A 24,226-nucleotide genomic window follows, 5' to 3' on the forward strand; every position below is an offset into this window, starting at 1 on the left:
GAGGCTAGTTTGCAGTCTCTCTGCAGTACCTGTGAAACCATTAGTTTCTTAGGGTTTATTTAATTTCTTTATTCCTGAACAAATTTTTTTTTTTAATTGGTCATTTTGTCTTTTATTTGAGATTTTGTTAGGCCGAATTGTTGGGCATTTGGGGTGGACAAGCTGGTGATTAGTTGTTACAGGCTGCATGGTTTAGAGTTGTCCTTGTTTAGTAGTGCTATTGTAGCTGGTCCCAATATGATTGGCATCTTTTTCTGTACTGCGAGCACTAAGGGAAATCTGCCCAGCTCAGACCGGAAAGCACTGTTGGAGGTTCTCCAATAGACTTGGAGGAGGTGCTTGCAGAATTCCCTGATAAAATGTTTCTGTAGGGCTGGAGTGAGTCACATTTGGATTGGTCTGGGTATGCAACAGTACCCCAAATTTCACTGCCATAAAGGATTGGGGTGATGATGTTCTCAAAGATATTAAGCCAGACTTTTTTTACTGCTGGTTTTAGTTAAATCTTTCACTTCTCCCTCCTCCTTCCTCGTTCTTTTGCATCACATTGTTGTATCATCTCTTATGTGATATTATTTATTGTATATACATTTTGATTTTGCCATTTTTTGTATACAGAAGATAGTTACTGGCTTTATATGTTATCCTTGTATATAGCTATAATAGCATTACATAATTCCTGGCTGCTTCCTGTCTGAGTCAGGTTCAGAGGGGATAAATAGTTTAATTGCTTTCTTTTTTGCTGTCGGTGAACTGGCTGGCTGTTTTGTATCCCTAGATGTTTCTTTTCAAACATTGATTAATACTATATCTGCATTTTCTTTCAGGTCGGAAAAGCAATGTCTTCAAATGAATCTGCTGCCTATGAAATCATGAGAAGCTTGGATGTAGATTATGTATTGATTATTTTTGGAGGTGTAATTGGCTACTCTGGCGATGACATCAATAAGTTTCTCTGGATGGTTAGGATAGCAGAAGGAGAACATCCAAAAGATATCAGGGTAAGAACATTTTCTGTGTACATGCCCTTTGAAAGGAAAGTGTTCTGGCTGCCCTTGTATATTAAGTCCTCTAGGACAGGGCTTTTAGTGCCTGCTAGCTCAAAAGCTTCATTCTTTTGCAACAAAATGTTCAAACCTCAAAAAAATTAAAGGCCTTGGGTATGTATGTACAAAACCATGATATTTATGGAAATGGTTTATTTACATGCATGTTAACCCTTCATTTTATTATGGCACTGCAGTATCAGAATGTAAATCTATATTTTGAAAAGTACGCTTTTAGATGGCTGTAAACACTTCTACATGGAAAAAGGTGCCCCTATCGCTACTCACACGTGTCCCACATCAATTGCAATCTTCAGGAAAGAGAGCAGAGACAAGAATCCCCCATTTCTCAGTATTCCTGTGAGGTACAAACCGGAAGCTCAACTTTTGGGTGGCACAGTGGTGTAGTGGGTAGCACTCTCACCTAGCAGTAAAAAGGGTCGCTGGTTCAAATCCCAGCCACTACCTGCCTGGAGTTTGCATGTTCTTCCTGTGCCTGCGTGGGTTTCCTCTGGGTACTCCGGTTTCCTCTGAGCCTTTGCCTGAGTTCAGACCTGAAACTGAGCCAAAGATGCACAATTTTCCTAATGTGGAACGCGACAGCCCTGCGTGAACCGGCTCCATTGAGAGCCAGGCAGTCTCCTGTTATGCAAATTGGATGCAGGGAAACTCGCAGCCAATTCGCATAATTGTGAACCCATCCTAATATTGGCTGTATTAAACATAAAAAATGCCTTGAAAGCCAACACTTTAAAATAAAGTCAAAGTAGACGAGTTTACCGTACCGGCAAGAGTCCCATATCAGAAAAAAACGCCAACCACTGTGGCTGGGTTAGCAACAGATCAAGTACCATCTGTATCTGCTCTATAGAGACAAAGGAGGCATTAGGGACCTGTCATAAAAAAAAGACTATCACATTGGGGGGGCTGGTCAGTGAATGTACATTTAAAAAAAAAAAGCCCTGCACATGCAAAATGTGCATGTAGATCAGGCACTTAAGCAATTGTGCTATACGTTAAAATCACAGCACACACCATAATGAGGAATAATTCTGAGTACAGTGTTACAGGTGAATCAAAATTGACAAAGCTGTAATGTTGGGGTCCCCTATGGACAGTTTTGGGTATTGCACTTTTTGCAGGGACATACAAAATTAAATGACCCATCTGGTATCTCTACTAAACGTGGTCTCATCTTTTTTATATTTTACAGACAATTTGGAGATTTTACACTTTAACCCTTGTGTACATCAAAATTGGGTGTAAAATATAGCTTTGACACCATACCAAAAAACACAAATCCAAAAAAAGAAACAATTCACTATACAACACTATGGGGTTGGTTTACTAAAAGCAAATCCACTTTGCACTACAAGTACACTGCAAGTTCAGTCGCTGTAGATATGAGTGGAATGGTTGGAAATGAGCGGAAGCTCTGCTGATTTCATCATCCAATCATGTACAAGCAAAAATGCTGATTTTTATTTTCCTAGCATGTCCCTCTCAGATCTACATTGACTTGTAGTGCAAAGTGGATTTGCCTTTAGTAAATAAACCCTTATGTGTAAAAGAATAAATAAAATTAACAACATGTAAGTAATCAATGCATTAAATATAAATGAAGTGTAACAAATTGGTGCGTCAAAGCCACATATAAAACAAAAATAACCAGATCATCAAATAGTGCAACGGTTCATCGGATGTCAGAAAAAGTTGTATGGAGTCCAGACAATCAATCCACCGTGATTCTCTGTGAATAAATCTTCAGATGAATCTAGAACATGGCTCAGTGCCCTCCTCACCCTCCAGACAGACGCTCGTCGCATAAACATGCCTCTCTAATCAAATATTGGCATAAAAAGCTGGACATCAGTGGCTGTTCATTCCTGCAAACTTCCCTCCATGGGACAGTAGTTCTCTCCTTTTGTATGTCGACCAGACATGTTATAAAATAGTGTTTATAAACCCAATACTGTATCCATCAAGATGCAACTTATCAAATAAAAGAAAAGCACTCACATAGAAATTAAACAAATGCCCCTCTGCATCTGGATAAACGCTGTGTGAGATCACATCAGCCCTCCTGCAGAGTCTAAAGCCAGCTGCTATGTAAGTACTTGTCTCTCACCGGCAGAATAGATCAGCATGTAAACACCAACAACACCTTAAATTTTAATGTGCGGCAGTGGAGTGCATGCATCGTGTTGCAAAGATCAGAGTTAAAGTTTATAAAAGTATTTGTATTAAAGCCATCAGCTTTGATCTGGATTTATTTTTCAACTTTTAGGAAAGTGATTATTTCACACCCCAAGGAGAATTTCGTGTTGACAAGGCTGGATCTCCAACTCTGCTAAATTGCCTCATGTATAAAATGTCGTATTATCGATTTGGTGAAATGCAAGTAAGTATGAAATTTAACACTGCAAATTCTGTACAGAGCAAGAATTCTGTGTAGGTAATAATGGTTGGACTCATGAGCTATGGCATGTTATTGCCATCATCCCGAAAATAGTAGATACAATTGAATGACACCTCAAATTTATTTGTGATTTTTAAGGCAATAGAGAAAAAAATATAATATACTAAAATGTATATGAAAAAATATATACATTTTTATTACAACTATTAAACAACATTACAATACCACAAAAATCCATAAAATGACAGTGTTGTGCTAACATATGTAAATGGCATAGAATATTACTACATGCGTAGACTCTATACAGCAGAACAGGCAGCGCTTTCCCTACGCGTTTCGAAAAATATGTATTAATAATTTCTTCTTCAGGGAAGCCACTGTCTGTAAGCACACAACAAGCAATCAATATTACAAAAAAATACATGTATACAAAGAACATAATACATTAAAACCCAATACTTGAATACTCACAAGCTGATTTTTTTATGCCAAAATAGGCATTTTCTCTTGTTTTGGCGACCGTCCCAAAGACGGAAAAACAAGCCAAGAGAAGAGGATTAAACCAAAAAAGTGAAGATGGTAAGGATCTGTTACAGTATCACCGCATTCAAAACCCTGGAGTTAAAATAAACTCAACAAAGGATGGGAATAAAAGGTTCCTTTACATAAATGTCCGATGGCCCATCAGATAGGAAAATGTTATGTTGTATGAGCCTCAGTCTTGTCTAGGAAACCTAAAACAAAAAGAACCAAGGAATATTTTAGTCTAATCCCTATCGTTACATTTGTCATAAGAAGGGGGTTCCTAAAATGTAGTTTACCGCCATATCAAGGTTCAACGTTTCCCAGTCTTTTTACCAATATCACCGAATCTGGAGAATCCAAGGGACATAAGAAAAATTCCCACCTGCTTAGGGCTTCTGGCGTCTGCCTTAAATAGCCCTTATTGAGTAGATTGGCGCCAAAAGTTCCCTCAATGGAAATGGAGACTCCTCCTATCTATCCATCAATTCGGTTCTAATTGGAGGTTCTTTAATGAGCTCCTCTTTGTTTATAACAGCATCTTTTTTCATTGGAGATCGCCCTTGGCGATTACTCTAAGTATAAAGTCCCTTATTGGTCAAATAGCAGCGTTTTTGCCGCTATTTGTCGCACTTCCGGTGCGTCATCTTCCGCCGGAACCGGACGTGCCGTCATTCTCACCCGGAACCAGAAATGACGTCATTTTTTCCAGAACCGGAAGTGACGCTTTTTTAAGACTTCCGGAGGTGACATCCTCTCTCCACTGAACAATAACTGTATACAATGACCACAAGTTATTTCAAAACACACGGGAGGAAACAAATAATAAAGAATCGCTGAATCTGTTGCAATCTACTTCAAGGGGCTTATCCCAATCGACTCTTATTGATGGGCATGTGGAAATTAATCCCCAACAGTGACTATAAATCCACAGATGAACACCAATTGAATTTGTCCCCTGCAATATGTCACTAAGGCAAGAACTAAAACCACCGACACAGAGATAAATTGGGTAAACACCCGACTTGCAAGCCACTGATCAGATTTATAGAATTGTTCAGCAGTCTGCACTTGGCCGCCTGTGGGCACTTTCTAGGTCTGTATGGCCCTGGCAGTGAAAGGGTTACAGGAAAAGTACAGCCAAAGCGCGTTTGGCTGTACTTTTCTTGCGGATGTGACATCAAAGAGCCGGTCCAGGCTCAGGAAAGATCGCCACTGTATCGTCAGAATCTGCCCACATGCCTGGACCGTCTCTCAGCGAGCTGCTGAGAGCCTGAGCAGACCATTCACGCACCTTCCACAAACCAGCACTCCAATGAGGGTGGCAGAGCAGAGAGCCCGTGACTCGCATTCACCTGCTCTGTGCTCACAGAGCTCTGAAAACCAATTGATAGGTGGTGTTTGATCGGTTCTCAGTCTTAGAGGTGGCGGGGGACAGATGCAGCAATTGGATCAATGCTGCATCCACCTAAGCAAGTATGGTTCCAAAAAAACAAAACACATTCCCATACGTTTTAACCCTTTCCCACTCTTGTCTCCATTGTAATCCAAGAGGAACACTTTTGGCTAGACATACGCTTTAAGTCGTATAAATAGAATTCCAAGGAAGCCTGGAAAACATGCAATACATTGAGGCCTTTTTTTTTCCATTTCCATGGTGTTATGACCCAATTGCAATAAATGATGATAAAAAAAATAGTAAAGTTTGTCAAACACCTTAAATCACATGTTACACATGTTCATGTGTAGGAAGTCAAGAAGCCTCTGATATGCTTATAGTTCTCTGCCCTATGTGAAAAACGAATTGGGGATAAACAGATATTGATCTGCTGTTTTAACCTCTGCCCTTCTTTACAGCAGTGAATAGTTCAGACTTTGTGATAATCATGTTACTGATCTGACCTGTAAACTATCAGTATCTGAAGTTGTTGGTGCCTTATTGAAGCATCAGAACCTGGTAAACGCTTTATCTTGAATAGATGTAGTCTTCCTCACTGTAAATTTAGTACACTTATGAAGCTTTAACCCCTGACCTGCCACCCATTTTATATTGAAAGCGTCAAGAACATGAAGGTCGGGGGGGGGGGGGGGGGGGGCTACATTTCCAAATCTATAGTTCTGTCCAAGTGTAGCATGGTTTGGGACTAGCTTACCATATGGTTAATCTAAGGAAGACACTTACATCTGTGTTGCTGACAATCAGATGGTATAATTAAAGTAATTAAAATCCACTGCACAGACATGAGTCAGTATTAAATACAGTATAAGCTTACAACACTGTATAACTCTAAAAATGTGCAGTAAATGGTTTTCCGAATGCATTGCAGAAACATTTCCCTGGAAGTGCAGATATAAAATGGCAAGAATTAGAGCGCAGTTAAGGAATGCAGTGAAAATAAATGTGTCTATAAACACATGTTGATAAACTATTTAGTGGACTGAAGAGAAGCAATCTCAAGATTAATTTGTTACATAAACCATTGATGGGATTTTTTTTCTGGGACGGTTACATAAGTATGATTTTTTTCCATCAGCCTATAAGCCAATCCTGTTAATTCTTGTACTGAAGGAGATCTCTGTATCCTTATGCAGATGGTTACCTCAATGCACAACTCTGGGCAAAAAATAGTTTTTCCATGCAGTGGGGCTGTGCCTGCGCTGCAAGGGTTAGCTTCTCATTTTTGTCTAGGGGCTTGGAAAAGGGAGATGTACTTACCTACTCTTTCCATCGCCCTGCAGTTATGTGTAGTGGACTGTTCCTGATGCCATGAAGTCCATGGTCCTACTCTGGATGTGAGGATGTCAGGAACAGTCCACCGCTGGATCACGGGGGAGCATCATTTTGCTGCTGGAGCAGAGGATCGGGTGAGTATAAGCGTCTTGGTCGCCCCTGGACAAAACAAGCCAATAATGCACGCAGTGCGGGTTAAACTTTCATAATGTTCCAAATCCATTAGTTTTCCTTTTAAGATTTGCTTTAAATTTTGACCTAGACTGTTGGTTGTCTGTCTATAGAGGATATACCTGTATTGAATAACACTTGCTATATATATATTCAGTGTTCAATAATGATACAAGTGTTGGCGAGATTCAATATGTATAATTTATTTAAAGCGGGATTCCACCCTAAAGTGGAACCTCCGCTGATCGGAACCCCCCCCCCCCTTCCGGTGTCGCAATTGACACCTTTCAGGGGGGAGGGCGGTGGAGATACCTGTCAAAGACAGGTATTTTCAACCACTTCCGGGCATAGATTCCCACAGGAGTCTACGCCATTTCCTGCCCTGCCGCGCTGTCTGCTGGGACACACACGGGTCCCAGTGACAGCGCGGAGATTTCCTGTTGCGCGGCGTAGCTCGCGCATGCGCAGTAGGGAACCGGGAAGTGAAGCCGATTCGCTTTACTTCCTGATTCCCTCACCTCGAATGGCGGCGGCAGCAGCCGAGGCCCGAGGTGAGTGTCCATTTATTAAAAGTCAGCAGCTGTAGTATTTATAGCTGCTGGCTTTTAATATTTTTTTTTAAATCCCTCTTTAACATTCGGCATCATTCCTGAATTATTGCATTAGTCCAATGTCAGCAATATTTGGACACTGACTCTTTTTTTTTGTGTGTTGTTTTTGTTTTTCCAGTTAGATTTTCGAACCCCGCCAGGATTTGATCGTACTCGTAATGCTGAGATTGGTAATAAAGATATAAAGTTCAAACATCTGGAAGAGGCTTTTACATCAGAACACTGGCTTGTCAGAATATACAAAGTTAAACCGTTAGACAACAGAGAGGCACTGGACCACAAACCAAGAATGACAAACATTGTACCCAAACAGAAGTATTTATCTAAGAAGGTGGGTTATACGTAGACTGAATAAAGGGAAACTTTATAAATACTGCAGTTTATCATTACATTGGTGTAATTTAATGAAGTTAAAAGTAAATACTAATCCTTTGGGTAACAAAACATTAAAAAGGCCAGCGTGTGACATCATAGCTCTGTTGAAGGTGAAAAGTGGAAAAAAAAAACATTGATCCTCATACACTGGCAAAATGTGTTTGAGAATTGGTATTTTCTGAAAATGCGGGTGCAGTCCTTTTACCAAACAAAATTAAATAATTATTACAGGGCGCAGACACACATTCTCATTACTATTCTGTATTCAAGACTAAATTTAAAATCAAACAACATTAACCACTTCCCGACCAGCGCACGACGATGTACGTCGACAAAATGGCACGGGCAGGCATATTGGCATACAGGTACGTCCAATATTCAATGCCGCCCTGCCAGCTGGTCGGGACCCCCGTGAGTCCGGTCGCGGGACCCACAGACTCGATCGCCGCGGGCATCCCCGCGATCGTCTCACGGAGCGGCCGAATGGAGGAAATGCTGTGTAAACAACATTTCTCCATTCTGCCTAGCAACTAGTGACGCTGATCTCTGCTCCATGTGATTGGAGCAGAGATCAGTGTTCACTAAATGAAAGCCCAACCCCCCCACAGTTAGTAACACACCCCTAGGAACACTTAACCCCTACACTGCCACCCACTGGTTAACCCTTTCACTGCCAGTGTCATTTACACAGGAATCGCTGCATTTATATAGCAGTGATTACTGTATAAATGACAATGGTCCCAAAAATGTCCGATGGGTCCCCCACAATGTCGCAGTCACAATAAAAATCGCTGATCGCCGCCATTACTAGTAAAAAAATAAATAATAAAAATGCTAAAAACTATCCCTATTTTGTAAACGCTATAACTTTTGCGCAAACCAATCAATAATCGCTTATTGCGATTTTTTTTTTTACCAAAAATATGTAGAAGAATACGTATCGGCCTAAACTGAGGGAAAAAAATGTTTTTTTATATATTTTTGGGGGATATTTATTATAACAAAAAGTAAAAAATGCGTTTTTTTCAAAATTGACGCTCTATTTTTGTTTATAGCGCAAAAAATAAAAACCGCAGGGGTGATCAAATACCACCAAAAGAAAGCTCTATTTGTGGGAAAAAAAAGGACGTCAATTTTGTTTGGGAGCCACGTCGCACGACCGCGCAATTGTCAGTTAAAGCGACGCAGTGCCGAATCGCAAAAAGTGGTCTGGTCTTTGACCAGCAAAATGGTCCGGTCTGCAAGTGGTTAAATAATGCAAATGGGTAAAACAGCGTTTATAATTAAGGCAAACCTATCATGTGAAATATCCAGTGATATCAAATTATATTCAAATAAATAAATCTATATAATGTGTACAATTAAAGTTCATATGCTGAAACGTTTCTGCATTTAATTATTGTGACTTCTCAATTCATATATCATCTACCACTGTGCAAATCATGTCTTCAGCAGATTCTGTGCGCACCTTCGCCAGCCGTTCTACCTGTCACCTCATACATGAATCAGACTCAAAACAATTCCTTTCTTTCAGCTATGGACTCATCCCTTCCACATCCAACCAGCTACTCTGTATCCACTTTCCAATCAGTAGTCTCCCAGGGGGATCGCAACAAAGATCTCATATATACTGCCCCACTGCTTTTCTCCCTCCACACGAGCGTGATTATTTGGTATTCCTGATAGAACATGGCTCCACCTTCATGCAATCAGGAATACCGAATAATTACACTGGTGTGGAGGAAGGAAAAAAGCAACGGGGCAGTATATATGAGAGATCTTTCTTGCGACCCCTGCCTCTGGGAGGCTACTGATTGGAAAGTGGCTACAGAGTAGCTGGTCGGATGTGGAAGGGATGAGTCCATAGCTGAAAGAAAGGAATTGTTTTGAGTCTGACTGATGTATGAGGTGACGGGTATAACGGCTGGCGAAGGTGTGCACATAATCTGCTGAAGACACGATTTGCACAGTGGTAGATGATATATGAATTGAGAATTCACAATAATTCAACGCAGAAACTTTTCGGCATATGAACTTTTTACACATTATTATATAGATTTATTTGAATATAATTTGATATTGCTGGATATTTCACATAATAGATTGATAGCTCTACGCTTATTTTTAATTTTATATGTTGTATGGTGAGGTGAATTCACTGGAAGTGTACAGCAGCTGTGAAGTACTAATTAGTAAACTTTATAGTTTATTTATAGCACATAATACTTTAGGTAGGTGGCGCTAATTGTCTTATATACACAAAGAATTAAGGCAAACCACTAAATCTTTAAAGAGTTGTGGCGCTGCTCAAGAAAAAACAAATCAAGCCCATTCTAGTTTAGATGCTACGCTAGCACAAGGGTTCCTGATAATAATTAAAATAAACTAAAATTGTCTATATAAAGGGTAAAGCTGGCATGCTAATAAAATGTGGTGTGTATATATATATATATATATATATATATATATATATATATATATATATATATATATATATATATATATATATATATATATTCGGACCCAGTTCACTTTAAAAAAAAAAATTGTTTTTTTTTTTTCTTTCCTCTTCTCTTTAATCTACACTCATTACCCCATAATGACAAAGTTTAAATCCACATTTTGGAAATGTCTGTGAATTTATTAGAAATGAAAAACTGAAGTATCACATTGGCATAATTAGTCAGACCCTTTGCAACAGCACTTGAATTTTAGCTCAGGTGTCTCCCATTTCTCTTGATCATTGTTGAGATGTGTCTACATCTTGATTGGAGTCCACCTCTGGTAAATTAAATTGATTGGGCATGATAAAGCCTCACAGCTGACAATCCATACTGTATCCAGGTAAAAGCCATGAAGTGAAAGGAGAGCTGCAGAGCTGAGACAGGATTGTTGCAAGGCACAAATCTGGGGAAGGCTACAAAAACTCTGCTGCAGTGATGGTTCCCAAGAGTGATCTCCATAATTCTCAAATGGAAGAAGCTTGGCACAACTGGGAGCTGGTCACCCAACCAAACTGAGCAATCGGGGGGGTTGGTCAAGGGGACCAAAAACCCAATGGTCACTCTGAGCTCCAGAGATCCTGTGTGGAGATGGGACAAAGTTCCAGAAGTACAGCCATCGCTGCAGCCCTCCCACTAATCTGGGCTTTTTAGCAGTGTGTACACGGAAGCCTCTCCTCCTCCAAAACACATCAAAGCCCGATTGGAGTAAAACGCACTTGTTTGCCTCACACAGCCAAATCACAGGTTTAATTTAAGGTTATGTGTAGGTATCTGTTTAAGGATTCATCCACACCAGCCCTGCTTCAATGCAGGTAAGCGGTTCTATAGAACTCGTTTCTACTGCTACGTTTTATCGCAATGCCTAGGAATAAATCCTTGTTTTTGCCGTTTTATTCCTTTAAGCCAACTGCAGTTACCTGAATTTGCATGATTCACTGTACACTTCAGTAAACTTTTTACTCAAGTTGTCTTGTAACAAAGTACCTCAGTTAGGCTGGTTATAGATTGAAATTTGGCCAGTTCAGCAGGGACTGGTTGCATTTTTCTGTCTATGGCATTGGTGCTTAACCTGTGGCCCTCCAGCTGTTGCAGACCTACGAGTCCCATCATGCCTCTGCCCTTGGGAGTCATGCTTGTAACTGTCAGCCTTGCCATGACTCATGGGACTTGTAGTTCTGTCTATGGCCCTTTTCCCTCGACAAAAGGAAGAGGAGTCAGAATACAATGTCACAGCAGGAAGAATTCCACCATCCACCTCAGCGTGAAAGGTGAACATTAAAAATGCCGTAAAGAGTTTTTTTCTAGTGACCTCTTGAAATGCTTTATATAAGATTTCAGCATCTTCCATTGCCTAACCTAAGTAGAAGTCAAATTTATTTCTCAAAGACTTTGAGCACAGAGCTAAAACAGAATTGTTTAAAGCTACATTTTAAGAGATTTGGAGATGAGCTCTAAGAAGGTGCTTATAATTTTTGACTTTTTTTTTCCTGTCCCCAGTCATCGTCTAGGGCAGCCTCTGAGATATTGAACGCTTCCCAGAAGAGGGGAAACTCATTGCCAGATATGAGTTAAAAGGCAGTCCTCCAGTAGCTTTTTTAAATTTATTTTGGGGAGACAGAGGATCAGATCTCAGGCTCTAGTCAAGAAGAATACTTAATTTTTCTGTTAGATTTACCTTTTTCCTGGGTCATGTGTGGGAGGTGCAGGTTTCCTCGCATGCTTTTTGTCAGATGGGCGCAAGGTGGTTTGTAGGGCCATGAGTGTAGTGGAGCCCGCATACCTCGAGGATGGCTGGGAGCATAAATCGGGGGAAACTTGATGTCCCTTCCGGAATTAACTACATCAACGTTGAGCGCCAGCCTGAGGGGCGGCACAGGGGAAGGGGAGAAGCTGGACCTGGTGCCCCTTTTATACTGCTGGTTAAAGTGATTTGTAAACCAAAAAAGTGTTAACTGAAAAAAGACTAACGTATACTTGCCTGCTCTGTGCAGTGGTTTTGCACAGAGTAGTCCCGGTCCTCCTCTTCTCAGGCCCCCTGCGCATGCCGAGTGCCCCTATAGTTAATCACTTGCTGAGGGGGCACTCATGCTTGCTCGCTATTGATTCGACTCTGTCCATAAGACACAGAGCATGGCTCAGCCTCGCCCCCACCTCACTGGTTTTGATTGAAAGCAGCAGGAGCTAATAGCCCCTGCTGCTGCATCTCAGCCAATCAGGAGAGAGGGACTCGGGAGAGCCCCGTGTCTCGTGTATATAGCTGGGTCAAGATCGGGCTTGGGTTTTAGGGGGGAGCTGCACGCTGAAGGTTTTGCACCTTCATGCAATGCATGAAGGTAAAAAACCTTCATCCTTTACAACCACTTTAATGGCTGCGGAAACGCCAGAGGACAGCTTGGACAGCTATGAAGGCCTCAGGCCAGCAAGCTCCAGAGGTAATGGACATCAGCTCAACACAGGTAATGGATTGTATTGCTCTTGACCTTATTCCTGTTTTTCTCTACTTTTTGGTTTGGGTCCCTTAGTGGTGGCAGTCTCTTTTTTTGCCCAATTGGCACATTTTTATTTTTTTTTATGGATTTAGGAGTTTCGCCTTGACTCCTTTTTTTGCTTGTTTTCTTGCTGTAAGCTAAAGTCGCTTATAAAAGCAACAATTGTGCACTCAAAGCCAAGTGTGCTAGATGTGCTGTTGAGTTGTGGTCTGCTTTGTCCATGCCATTGTGCCGCAGCTGTATTAAAGGTCTGCTAAAAAGTGAAACTACTTCTGCCTGTAACACGTTTTTATTCATGAAGGAAGAAACGGCACCCACTTTTCATAAATGTAGGTCTCTATTATCTGATGCGCAAAATCCAGAAAATGGAAAAGAAAGCCAATACGCAATGGATGTGGGCTCTACCTGTCACCATACTCACTAAATTGTCAATTTTGACTATTGCATGAAACATACCATACTTTACCACTCACATTTTTTATATATATATCAGTTCCCAGTTGTTGAAATAGAATCAAAATCTTTATTAAGAATGATTCCCTAAACATAAATGATTGAGGAATCTCTCATCCAACCTATAATCTAACGTTATGGATGCATACATAAAGTCTTTAAAAGACATATAATGGCAATTTCTTGAGGTAGCCACCAGGTGAAGATATCTTGATGAAAAAAAGAATGAAAAAAAACTTTCCTGAGGACAAATAAAGTTTGTGGTGAAAGCCTGCTGTAGCTGTATCGAACTGGTTCTGCTTTAAAGATGAAAATTACGAACACTGTCATATGGTGCTGAAGATTCCATAAATATGTGGATATAATTAAAATTTGGGAACAGAATGTACCTCCTTTTAATATACTTGACAGAAAACTAATGGATTCAGAAAACCATAGTCTGGAGGAGGTGACACATGGGAATGGGGACCCAGTCCTCTGGTGCTCAAGGATTGTTCACACTGCTCAACCCCAGTCAACTCCCTCACACCGATGAATTCATTGGTGTGCAGACAAATATCTCCTGGTCTAGAGGAGCTAAATTAACTTGTATTAATATATCTGATCCAGATTTCCTTTCATAAAGGCACAGATTCTTCTCCCTTACAGGCTATCTGCTCCCATGTGTTATCAGAATGCAAATAAATCAACTTTCAAAGCATATGACATCCACTCATCAGCAAGATATATCCAGGATTATTCAGCACTGAAAGGCCATAGAAGTCCATAAAGTTTCTATTAAAACTGATATTTCCCATACAGCCAATGCAAAAGGGTTTAAACTTAAGCTGGAGTATAAGTCACTTGTAAAAAGCATGCAGTATAAAGAATCCTCATGAAGGAAAGTTCAATACTTATCATATAGTATGGAATCCATTTCATCCAGTATATCCATTGTCCAGAAAAAACACTGAACAGGTCAAGAAAAGTTGAGGAAAATTCTGTATTCTCCAAACCTCCGGACAAGTCCTCCAACTTGCAATGACCAGAAACTTTCGATAGAGCGATTTAGGATTCCTCTCCCTGTGGAAATCTATCAACTCCAACGGATTTAGTTTAAGCCCAATTGAGCAGGGCTACAGGTTGGAGTTAAACTGCCAGCCACCACTTTACCCGGTGACGGCTTCTGAAGGATTCAGAAAAAGTAAAAGCTCATCTTCCTCTTCTTAGGCCACATAGTGGATCAGAACATTCTAATTCCAGTACCAAAAGATGAGGGACAGGTTTTTACTTTAAATTTTTTTTGTAAAAAAAAAAGCTGTTGGGCAAAATTCGCCTTTAGGCTGTTAAAAAGGACCATCGGATACAAAAAAGCGGATGGAATTTATCACTGTCAGAGCAATTCTCCAGCACACGTGCTTTATGGCAGACCTTTGGAATGCATACCTTCATATCCCCGTAAATTGTGATTTGCAAAGGTGTTTATAGCTAGCCTTAAAAATGGGGATCAACATTTCACTAAATTAAACTTTGTTGGCTAATGAACCAGGACAGGTCGAATACAGCTGTCTCCAAAAAGCAAACCACCTTCCTTACATTAAAGATCAACTCTGTTTTGGCCACCTTAATGCAGTTAGCCAGCTCCTGTAAGAACTGTCAGTCTTGGGTCTTAGGACTGCAAGCTTTCCAGCAGTTCCCTAGGTTAAGTTTCACCACAGACTGTTGCAGAATTTTCTACTGTAGGCTTGGAGAGGCGATCAGGAAGAAGATGTCTTGAGATGGCAGGGAGTCTCAGAAAGTTATTAGAATATACATTTATGGAAAGGTATAGAAGTATAAATCATGGATGAAAAAGACAATTTTGCATTTAACATGCTCTCCATTTTGAAATTTCTGGATTGGCCATCAAGTACCTTTTTTAAAGATCCAGGTTGCAGCACTAAGCGTATTTTGGCATAAATCCTAGCTGGAAGATTCTCTGTTATTTTAAGGCTTTGTCTAATAAGAGGTCAGCCTGGATCATGGCATGTCCTAAGTGTGATTTGCCCTTAGGCTTGTAGGGAGTAAGCAGGTCTCTTTTGAGCCAATTACAGATGCCACCATCAAGCATCCCATGCTTAAAACTGTATTATTGATTGCCATAATTTTTGTCCGCTGAATAAGTAAGTTTGAAGCCTGGTCTATTAACCACTTGCTTACTGGGCACAAACCCCCCTCTTGCCCAGGCCAATCTTCAGCTTTCAGCGCTGTCACACTTTAAATGACAGTTGCATGGTCATGCTACTGTACTCAAATTCACATTTTTATCTTTTTTTTCCACACAAATAGCGCTTTCTTTTGGTGGTATTTAATCACTACTGGAGTTTTTATTTTTTTCTAAACAAAAAAGATGGAATATTTAAAAATAAAATAAAAAAAGTTTCATAGTTTTTGCAAACGGGTAATTTTTCTCCTTCATTGATATTCGCTGATGAGGCTGCACTGATGGGTCCAGATAAGGCGGCACTGATTGACATTGATAGGTGGCACTGGTAGGTGTCACAGGTGGGCACAGATTAGGCGGAGGCTGCTCTCCTTGATCACGGCCAACAGCTGCCGGTGATCAGCTCCCCCCCCCCCCCCCCCTCACGCTAGCAACTTGAGGAGAAACAATAGCTGATTACTGGCTCCTCCCCCACCCCCAGGAAAGTCATTTGGATATAGCATGGATCTTTAGGGGTTCGTTTTTTATTTTTATTTATTTATTTTGACAGTTCAGGAACAATGCATTTTTTTTTTTTTTTTTTTTTTTTTTTTATTGATTGAAGATTTCTCCAAAAGTCTTCTTCAACTTATTGTTCATCAATCCATCTTGGAATGTCAGAAGATTTTTACTTGCTTATCTTACCTTGATGCAACCGGGCACTCATTAATTGCAAGCTTTTTTCATACCCTTTTGTGGGTAGACAGCGTTGGTTAAAACAAGTTGTTTTGGAATCTTACAAGAGTGTGAATAGGAATTCTGCACAATGCACTAGAGCTTTAGCATCCCCATAGGCAGAAAGCTGGTGCCACCCTGTAAGGCAGCCATTTTTTTTTTTTTTCCAACATTTATTCAGAACTACTGGGTGGAGTTGCTAACAAGTCAAGATCAAACCTTTGAGCATAAGGTTTTCCAAGCAGTGGTCCCACCTTAGCTGATAACCAAAAACTTATCTCAGAGGTTGTCCTGGAAGATGGCTGGGGAAAAGTGGAGTTATGCTTAGTGGTTACTCTATTCCCAGTAGTCTTCCAGGACAGCCGAGTGCCCACCCCAGGTTTCTGTTTATTATTTTTTTTGTTTATATTTTTCAGAGCCGTTCTGCGTTTCTCATGTAGACTGAGACATGTGCCTGCAAGACCACCTTTTAAATCCTATCTGGCAATGTGTTACCTGTCCTAGGGAAGAACTGTGTATCTCAGAGGTTGTCCTGGAAGACTACTGGAAATAGTTACCAGGAAAACCAACTCTGGTTTTCTACACTTCAGACAGAATTTGTTAGTTTTGAGTTGCATCAGCTCTTTATGGAAGTAGAGTTGTGCACAACTGAATAGTAAGCAGGAACCTGATTTTAAACCTTGTGCAGCTTAGTTCTCCAACCCAATATTTTATGAAGAGGCTGATTACTACTTACCAGATGATACAGTATGGAATTTAGAGGGGTTAGCATCAGGGATACTTTTTATGAAAATAAAAAACACATCTAATGCTAGAATTTCTTTTTAATGGTCAGATTTTCATTGCAGTCCTTTGTATCTGCTGGAAAGATTTGCCCTCTTGGTGTGTGGTGTATTTTATTTTCACTGGTATGGCCAGTGACCAAATCGATAAAAAGGGAAATCTTCCAATGGGGACTTTTTTTCCAGCAGCAACTGTCTAGGCCTGAATTTCTTCCCATTTAGGAATCTTATTGTGCCTGTGGCTGGAAGTAAAGGAAATCCCACCGATGGAATACAGCAAAAACAAAATTGCAAATAACACATTTACTTATTTTTTTTAATTTTCCTTCTTATCTGTTTTTAGACCTCAAAGAGGAAGCGTGGCTACATTAAGAACAAGCTGACTCTGAAGAAAGGCAAGAAATCCAGCAAGAAGACGGTTTAAACCAACCCATCTCATAGGACAACGTCCTTGAGATAACCAGTCTTTGCCTTTAGATGAACTCATGTTTATCAGGGACATGAGAGTACAGAACCTTCTTTGGTCCAGGATATTGTACAAAATTTTCAGGCAATGTCTGATTACAAAATATATATTTATTGGCTTATTAAGAACAGCTGTTTTAGATTTGTAATGTGAAGCCAGACAGACAGTGCTGTTGTCCACGAATAACAGCAGGTTTTTCTTTTCCCCATTTTTTTTTTTTTTTTTTTTTTTGGTAAATGATTTTCAAATCCTTTCACAATTTGGAGTGATCGCACCAAAGAGCCCTTTGGTTATTGGCACATGCATACTTGTCAATTTTTTTATTTTTTTTTTTTTATTAAAAATAAAATGAAACGTGAAACCTTGAGCTTCATTTTTCTTTACAACACTCGGAGGAGTCTGCATAGATGTAATTTGTGGCATCTGTGAGTGGCCCACTTTTTTGCCTGTGACTTGTATCATAACATAAAAAGCATGAGTTCTTGAATAAAGTCATATTTTGTTCCCTAAAGCTGTTTTTTCCTCCTCTTGAAAACAATGAACGACGCACAAGGAATGTCTTTTTTTTTTTTTTTTTTTTTTTTTTTATCTAGTCAGGGAAGTGGGTGTATGCTATAACTGCTGCTCTATTTTATATGTGGACAAGTAAATCACAGTGAATCAAAACTGTGTCTAGGAGATGTACAGCTAGGGCACTCTGCTTCATGATATTTCTGAAAGGGCATAACCTGTTAAATGATTTCACATGCCAGTGGTATCCATTTTGTGCAGCCTGTCATCTCTCTAGAAGTTAGTAATATCCTTGAGGCAGAAGTTAAGTGCCTCACCAATGTTCCTAATGAATTGGTATGATCAATTATATATATTATTATTGTGTTTTTTTTTTTTATTTTTTTTTTTGCTATAGACTACAACGTAGCTGCTGCTTTTCATGGCTGGACTTCAACTATATTCTGCCCTAAGCCACTTGGCTCTCCCCTGTGACAATAGATACTTCTGGCCACAGATATTTATGTAATTTAATTACAAAAGTTCTACATGCGATCAATACCAATGGCCTTTTTTTTTTTTTCTAGCAATTTCAGAGGTTCGGTAATATAATTTAATAAGGGAGATGGCTACTTAAAATTTTAACATCCTATGCCAAGTCTGTGGCCATAATTCAAGTGAACTCCTCCTGTGTTGATGGCAAGTCCATCTAAATTCTACAAAGCATTAACCAGGCATAACTTCATGTCTCACCTGTGCTCTGATATTGTTACATTATACTGTTTTATACATCCAGATGTATACACAGGGAGAAGGGAGGGAGGAATAGAGAGAATGCTGATTTATGTTGAATGTTCATATACAAAATCCTGTTAGAGCAAACCGCTTATAATGTTTGAATGTTTACACATTTAAAAAGTTGACAAGTATACAGACGTCCACTTTTTCTAAGTCTGAGATTATATTGAGGGTATATGAGCTAGAATGGAATTTTTGAATTCATCTTAATTTTTTGGGGTTATTTTTCTTTACACTTTTTTTTTTTTTTCTCTCTCTAGTGCAGTTTTTTTTTTTTTTTTGTTTTTTTTTTTTCCAAAACTAAAATTGACAAATTTGTCAATGTAATGCACTAAAATGTACATTGGGTTGAACATTTTGGGTGATCCTTCTGTGGCTTTAGACATTATGCAGACTTGAACTTTTCATAGCTTGATGGTTTATTTTTTTTGTTTTTGTTTTTTTTTATTTGTTTTTTATTTTATTTCTGAGTTAATGTTTTATGTTAATTTTGAATATATTTCAAGCAGAGTTGTACTACCACAAATACTGGACTATCCTGTGTTTAGGATGTATGTTTTATAGTGAGATGGAAACGTAAAGCGGTTAGACACAGCAATTTCTCAGAAAAAAAAAATACAATCATTTCTTTTCTATTTTTTTTAATATATATTTTGTTTTTCAAGCTTGTGATATTTTTACATACCATAAAAGCTGCATTGCTGTGAAGCATTTGTATGCAGCTCTAATGCCATTACAACATGCTGGCAATCTGTATATTGGATTGAAAACTTTGAAAATAGAAAACAATAAAATTTAATTAAGGTTTTATGTTAAGTGTCATGTTTTGTTTCTAATCAAATTATTTGAAAGGCCAACATTTAAAATTGTGTGTCTGTCAGGTTTGACAGCAATTGATGGGTGAAATAAAGGGTTGGGGGCCTGGTCCCCAACCAGGCCTTGCCAAAGGGAATATAGGGGGCAGGTGGATGGGTGATTAGACTAAATAGTGTTCCAGGGTAGGTTTCTTTTTTCTTTTTTTTTTTTGGTATAGATTAAAACAAGTACACACTTATTTTTACAGATGTTTATTGAAGAAATTGCATGTGAAGATGCAGTCAAACTGGAATAATTTACTTTCAAATAAAAAAGAAATAATCCTGTGTTTATCATTACACTTTCTTGTTTTTGTTTCCTTTTTTATTTGCTTTTTACTTACAAAAAAAGAATAACAGATGATTTGGGGTTATTCAATAAAATGGTAGAAGCCAAATGCGGTAGACCTACAAAAATAACTGGTGTCCATTTTACAATCATGCTTCAGTAAAACAAAGCCTGAATGGAAGTTGCAGATTACTGCACTTAGCACTTCCCTTGCATCATTTATTGAATAAGAGTCAGACATAAGTTGCATGTTTTTATAGCCCCAAATTATTTGAAGCGGAGCTCCGCTTAAAAAAAAAAAAAAAAAAAAGCGGCTACAAATACTGCAGCTAACTTTCAAAAGGACACTTACCTGTCCAGAGTGCCCGCAATGTCCTCACCCGAAGCCGATCCGCCCCCTCGACTCCGGGTGGAGACGCCACCATTACTAGTAAGGGAATCGGGAAGTAAAGCCTTGCGGCTTGACAGTCTGGTTCCCTACTGCACATGCGCGAGCCACCCTGCACATTGAGTGGTCCCTACTGTCTTCTAGGACCTTTGTGTCTCCCAGGGGATGGAGGAAGGGCCTGACAAGGCGTAGATCGCTGCGGATACTGCGGCGATCTTTCGCCGGAAGTGGGAGCAAATACCTGTATTAGATGGGTATCTGCTCCCCCCTGAAAGGAGCCAAATGTGACACTGGAGGGGGGAGGAATCCGAACATTTTTGGGTGGAACTCTGCTTTAAACATCACTTATAATATAAGAAGTCAGAAATAAGGCACCGTTAAAGTAACTATAAAAGGAAGATTATGCCAGAGGGGTAAAAATAGTGACCACTTAAAACAGTATTAAACCAAAAAGCAAACGTTGTATTGCAACTTACCAATTCTTTGACCACCTGGTGGAAAATTAAAATAAAAGCCTAAAAAAAAAATGAATGCAGCTGCCGCATCTATCCTGCAAGTCTGTCGAGATATTAATGGTTCCCTATGAGAGCCGTCTTAACTGGTCTGCCACAAGTTGGTCCGACTTTGAGAAAGGTACCTGCACTACTTTTTGTCCGACTTCAGCTAATTCATTATCGTTGAAGCCAAATCAAAGTCAGATCATCATCTTAACTGGTCCGACTTTGATATATAACTTGTGCTCTGAGGATCTTGAAGGGGAACCCCACGGCAAAATAAAAAGATGGCATGTAGCCCCCCTTAATTCCATATGAGGCCCTTCAGGTGTGGCATGGATCTTAAAGGGAAACCCCATGCCAAAATGTAAAAAAGAATAAAGGCGTGGGGTTGGATTTTAACCACTTAAGGACTGGGACGATTTACCCCCTTAATGACCAGGCCAATTTTTTGCAATACAGAACTGCAAATGATTGCGTGGTTTTTCGACGTACACAAACAATTTGTCCTTCCCCCCCACCAATAGAGCTTTTTTTGATCACCTCTGCTTTTATTTATTTTTTGCGCTATAAACAGTGAAAATTTTGAAAAACAATATTTTTTTACTATAATATCCCCAAAAAAATGCAAAAAAGTCTTCATCCGTTTAGGCCACAGTGTGTATTCTACATATTTTGGTGTGAACCCAGTCCAATACAGGTGTTTTTGGTCAAATCACCAGATGAAAACAAAGGGAAGAAAGCCTAAAAAAATAATAATAATAATTCAGCCACCGCATTTGATTTATTAAGCTACAATGTTACATTACATTTATAGTTTTGGGCTTAATACCACTTTAAGTTTCTGAACAAATTTCCTGTTCTATCAGCTGCCGCCAGCACTCTCCTGAACAGAGTCCGTCCCCAAGGACTGTACAACTTGCTTTTCTAGCCTGAAGAAAGATCACGAGGATATAATTCTGAAGAGTTTTATACTGCATTGAAGTTGGGAGCTTTGTAAAATGGAAAAAAAAAAAGAAAGAAAAACATTCTTAAAAAGATACAATTGTGTGTTTTTGGTGTAGTTTTTTTTTTTTTTTTTTTAAATGAAAGTTTTACAAGATTATAAACTATTTGATAGATTTATTTGTAAAATAAAAGAACTATTAGGCCGCTCATACCTAAAAAGCATGCTAGGCTATCTAATCTGAAAGCCCAGCACTACCAACATGCTTTCTGCTGGTAGACTCAGCACAGTTTACCACCAAAGTGGGCTAGCAAACTGGTATTCAACAGTTTCAGAAATGTCAGTTATGATATATTCTGCATCTCTGAAAGTATGAGTTTTTCTTTAGCAAAAGTCAAATATATAATAGGAAAGCACATGCATCACTTACTGTGTATACAGAAAGCAGGCAAATGGACATGGAGGAGGATGTAGAGGAAAAGCTGCTTTGCAGAAGATGCTACATAAAAGGCAACATTTACTCTTTGCCTCATGTCATTAATACTCCTCTGGCAAAGGCAATAATAGCAGGGTGATCTTTGGTCTAAACCAGGGGTCTCCAAATTGTAAAAAACTGCAATTCCCATCATGCTTAGTCATGTCTGTGAATGTCAAAATTTTACAATGCCTCATGGGATGTGTAGTGCCCCAACAGCTGGAGGGCTGTAGTTTGGAGATCCCTGGTCTAAACAGACATACATGGGGAAATTCAACAAAGTGTATACAACACTTTTCTGTTGGCTCATTAGAAAGTACTGCACCCAATTCATGGAAGCCATACAACAGTTTTTAGGCATATATTTGCCAGCACTCAATGATGGATTGCCGAACGATCCCATCACAGAAGACAGTGCAATGTTTCAAAGCTGTCGGACCCCTTTGTCAGGCATGCGATTATTGTTGACAAAGGGCTTTTGTGGGGGCTCTGAAACGTTTTACTGTGTCTTCTGTGATTTGATCGTTCTTCAATAAAGATTTGGGCTGCTATTCAATGAGCCGTTGTGTGGAGAATATATCTATATGATTTGTGATGTCTCCAGTTACACCTTGTTGTTGCTTCATCACCTGCTACTCTTAAGCCCCATACACACTATCAGATTTTTTTTTATTTTTTTCCCCTTCAGATTTGCCAAAACCATATACTACGAGGTCAAACCTTAGGAGTTTCAATGTGTATGCAATCAGGCAGCCCTTGCACTACATGGTTTTGGTAAATCTGAAGAAGGGTGGCTGAAATGCATTTCCCAGGCACAGTCTCCATCGGGCAAGTCTGCCCCTTGGAAAAAGGATAGTTTATAAGTTGTTAGCATGGTGCACTCTAAACTGATCAAAAACGGGTGGGCGCACTGTCAGCAAAATGAAAACAGCCCAAAATAAGAGCAAGATGAAAAAAAGGGGAGTGGAAGAAGGAGTATACTGCCACACAGATACCTGCTCTAGTCCACCCAATCGGCATAAAATGATGCAGATGCTGTATAGAGGACATCATGCCACCCTCATGCAGTCTTTTTCTGATTGGTCAGAGACATTCACACCAGTGTCCTGCTGGAGGTCATTTTGTAGGGCTCTGGCAATGCTCATCCTGTTCCTCCATGCACAAAGAAGCCAATACAGGCCCTACTGGTGGGTTAAGGACCTGTCTAGCTCTTCTACATTAACTGCCTGTCTCCTGGAATCTCCTCTATGCTCTTGAGACTGCAGGGAGACCTAGAAAACCTTCTGCCAGTGGCACGTATTGATGTGCCATTCTGGAGGAGTTGGACTGTCTGTGCAACCTCTATAGGGTCCAGGTATCACCTCGTGCTACCAGTAATGACACTGATCCTAGCCCCATTTAAAACTAGTGAAAAACAGTCAGAAAAGATGAGTAGGGGGAAAAACAATGTCAGTGGCCTCCACTTGTTAAAAAAAAAAAAAACAACAACATTCCTGCTATGGAGGTTGTCTCATTGTTGCCCACCTAGAGCACCTGTTGGGAATTTCATTAACACCAAAACAGCTGAAACTGAATAACCCCCTCTGCTACTTAACTGACCAGCTCAATATCCCAGAAGTTTAATTGGCTTGATGCTATACTCTGATTAAATACTTGGCATAAATGAGTACACCCCAACAGATTTGTCAAAAAAAAAAAAAAAAAAAAACTACTTTCCTTTCGGGATCAACATTTTCTATGGGATACAATACTACAAAATGCTCCCATAAATGCGGGCATTGGTTGCAACCAAGATTTGTTATTTGCACACACAAAAAAATTATTTTCCTAACAAATTTAATTAAGACCATGTTGCAAAAATGAATACACCCCAATGAAAGTCTTAAGAGCAGAGCTAAATTTTAGAAAACAAAATCCTAATTAACAAGAATTCAACTACAGATGAGTCGAATTATTCATTAACCACTTGGGTACCGCGCTATTGCAAAATGACGGCAACAGCGCGGACCCACATTTCCGGGACTACGT

The 24,226-nt window shown here is 39.6% G+C and overlaps 1 protein-coding gene across 1 annotated transcript in view; it reads left to right on the top strand.

Moving 5' to 3' along the window:
- STT3B (STT3 oligosaccharyltransferase complex catalytic subunit B) overlaps positions 1-19,562 on the top strand; it is a 218,910-nt gene extending 199,348 nt beyond the window's left edge. The window contains exons 13-16 of the mRNA XM_077491460.1: positions 828-1,001; positions 3,334-3,447; positions 7,619-7,831; positions 17,343-19,562. Coding sequence (XP_077347586.1) covers positions 828-1,001; positions 3,334-3,447; positions 7,619-7,831; positions 17,343-17,423 — 582 coding nt within the window. The 3' untranslated portion in view covers positions 17,424-19,562. The remainder of the gene's footprint in view (positions 1-827; positions 1,002-3,333; positions 3,448-7,618; positions 7,832-17,342) is intronic.
- The last annotated feature ends 4,664 nt before the right edge of the window (positions 19,563-24,226 follow it).

The sequence above is a fragment of the Lithobates pipiens genome, unplaced genomic scaffold (genome assembly GCF_037356315.1).
Source record: "Lithobates pipiens isolate NorthernLeopardFrog02 unplaced genomic scaffold, aLitPip1_a1.2 Scaffold_19, whole genome shotgun sequence".
Lineage (NCBI taxonomy): Eukaryota > Metazoa > Chordata > Amphibia > Anura > Ranidae > Lithobates > Lithobates pipiens.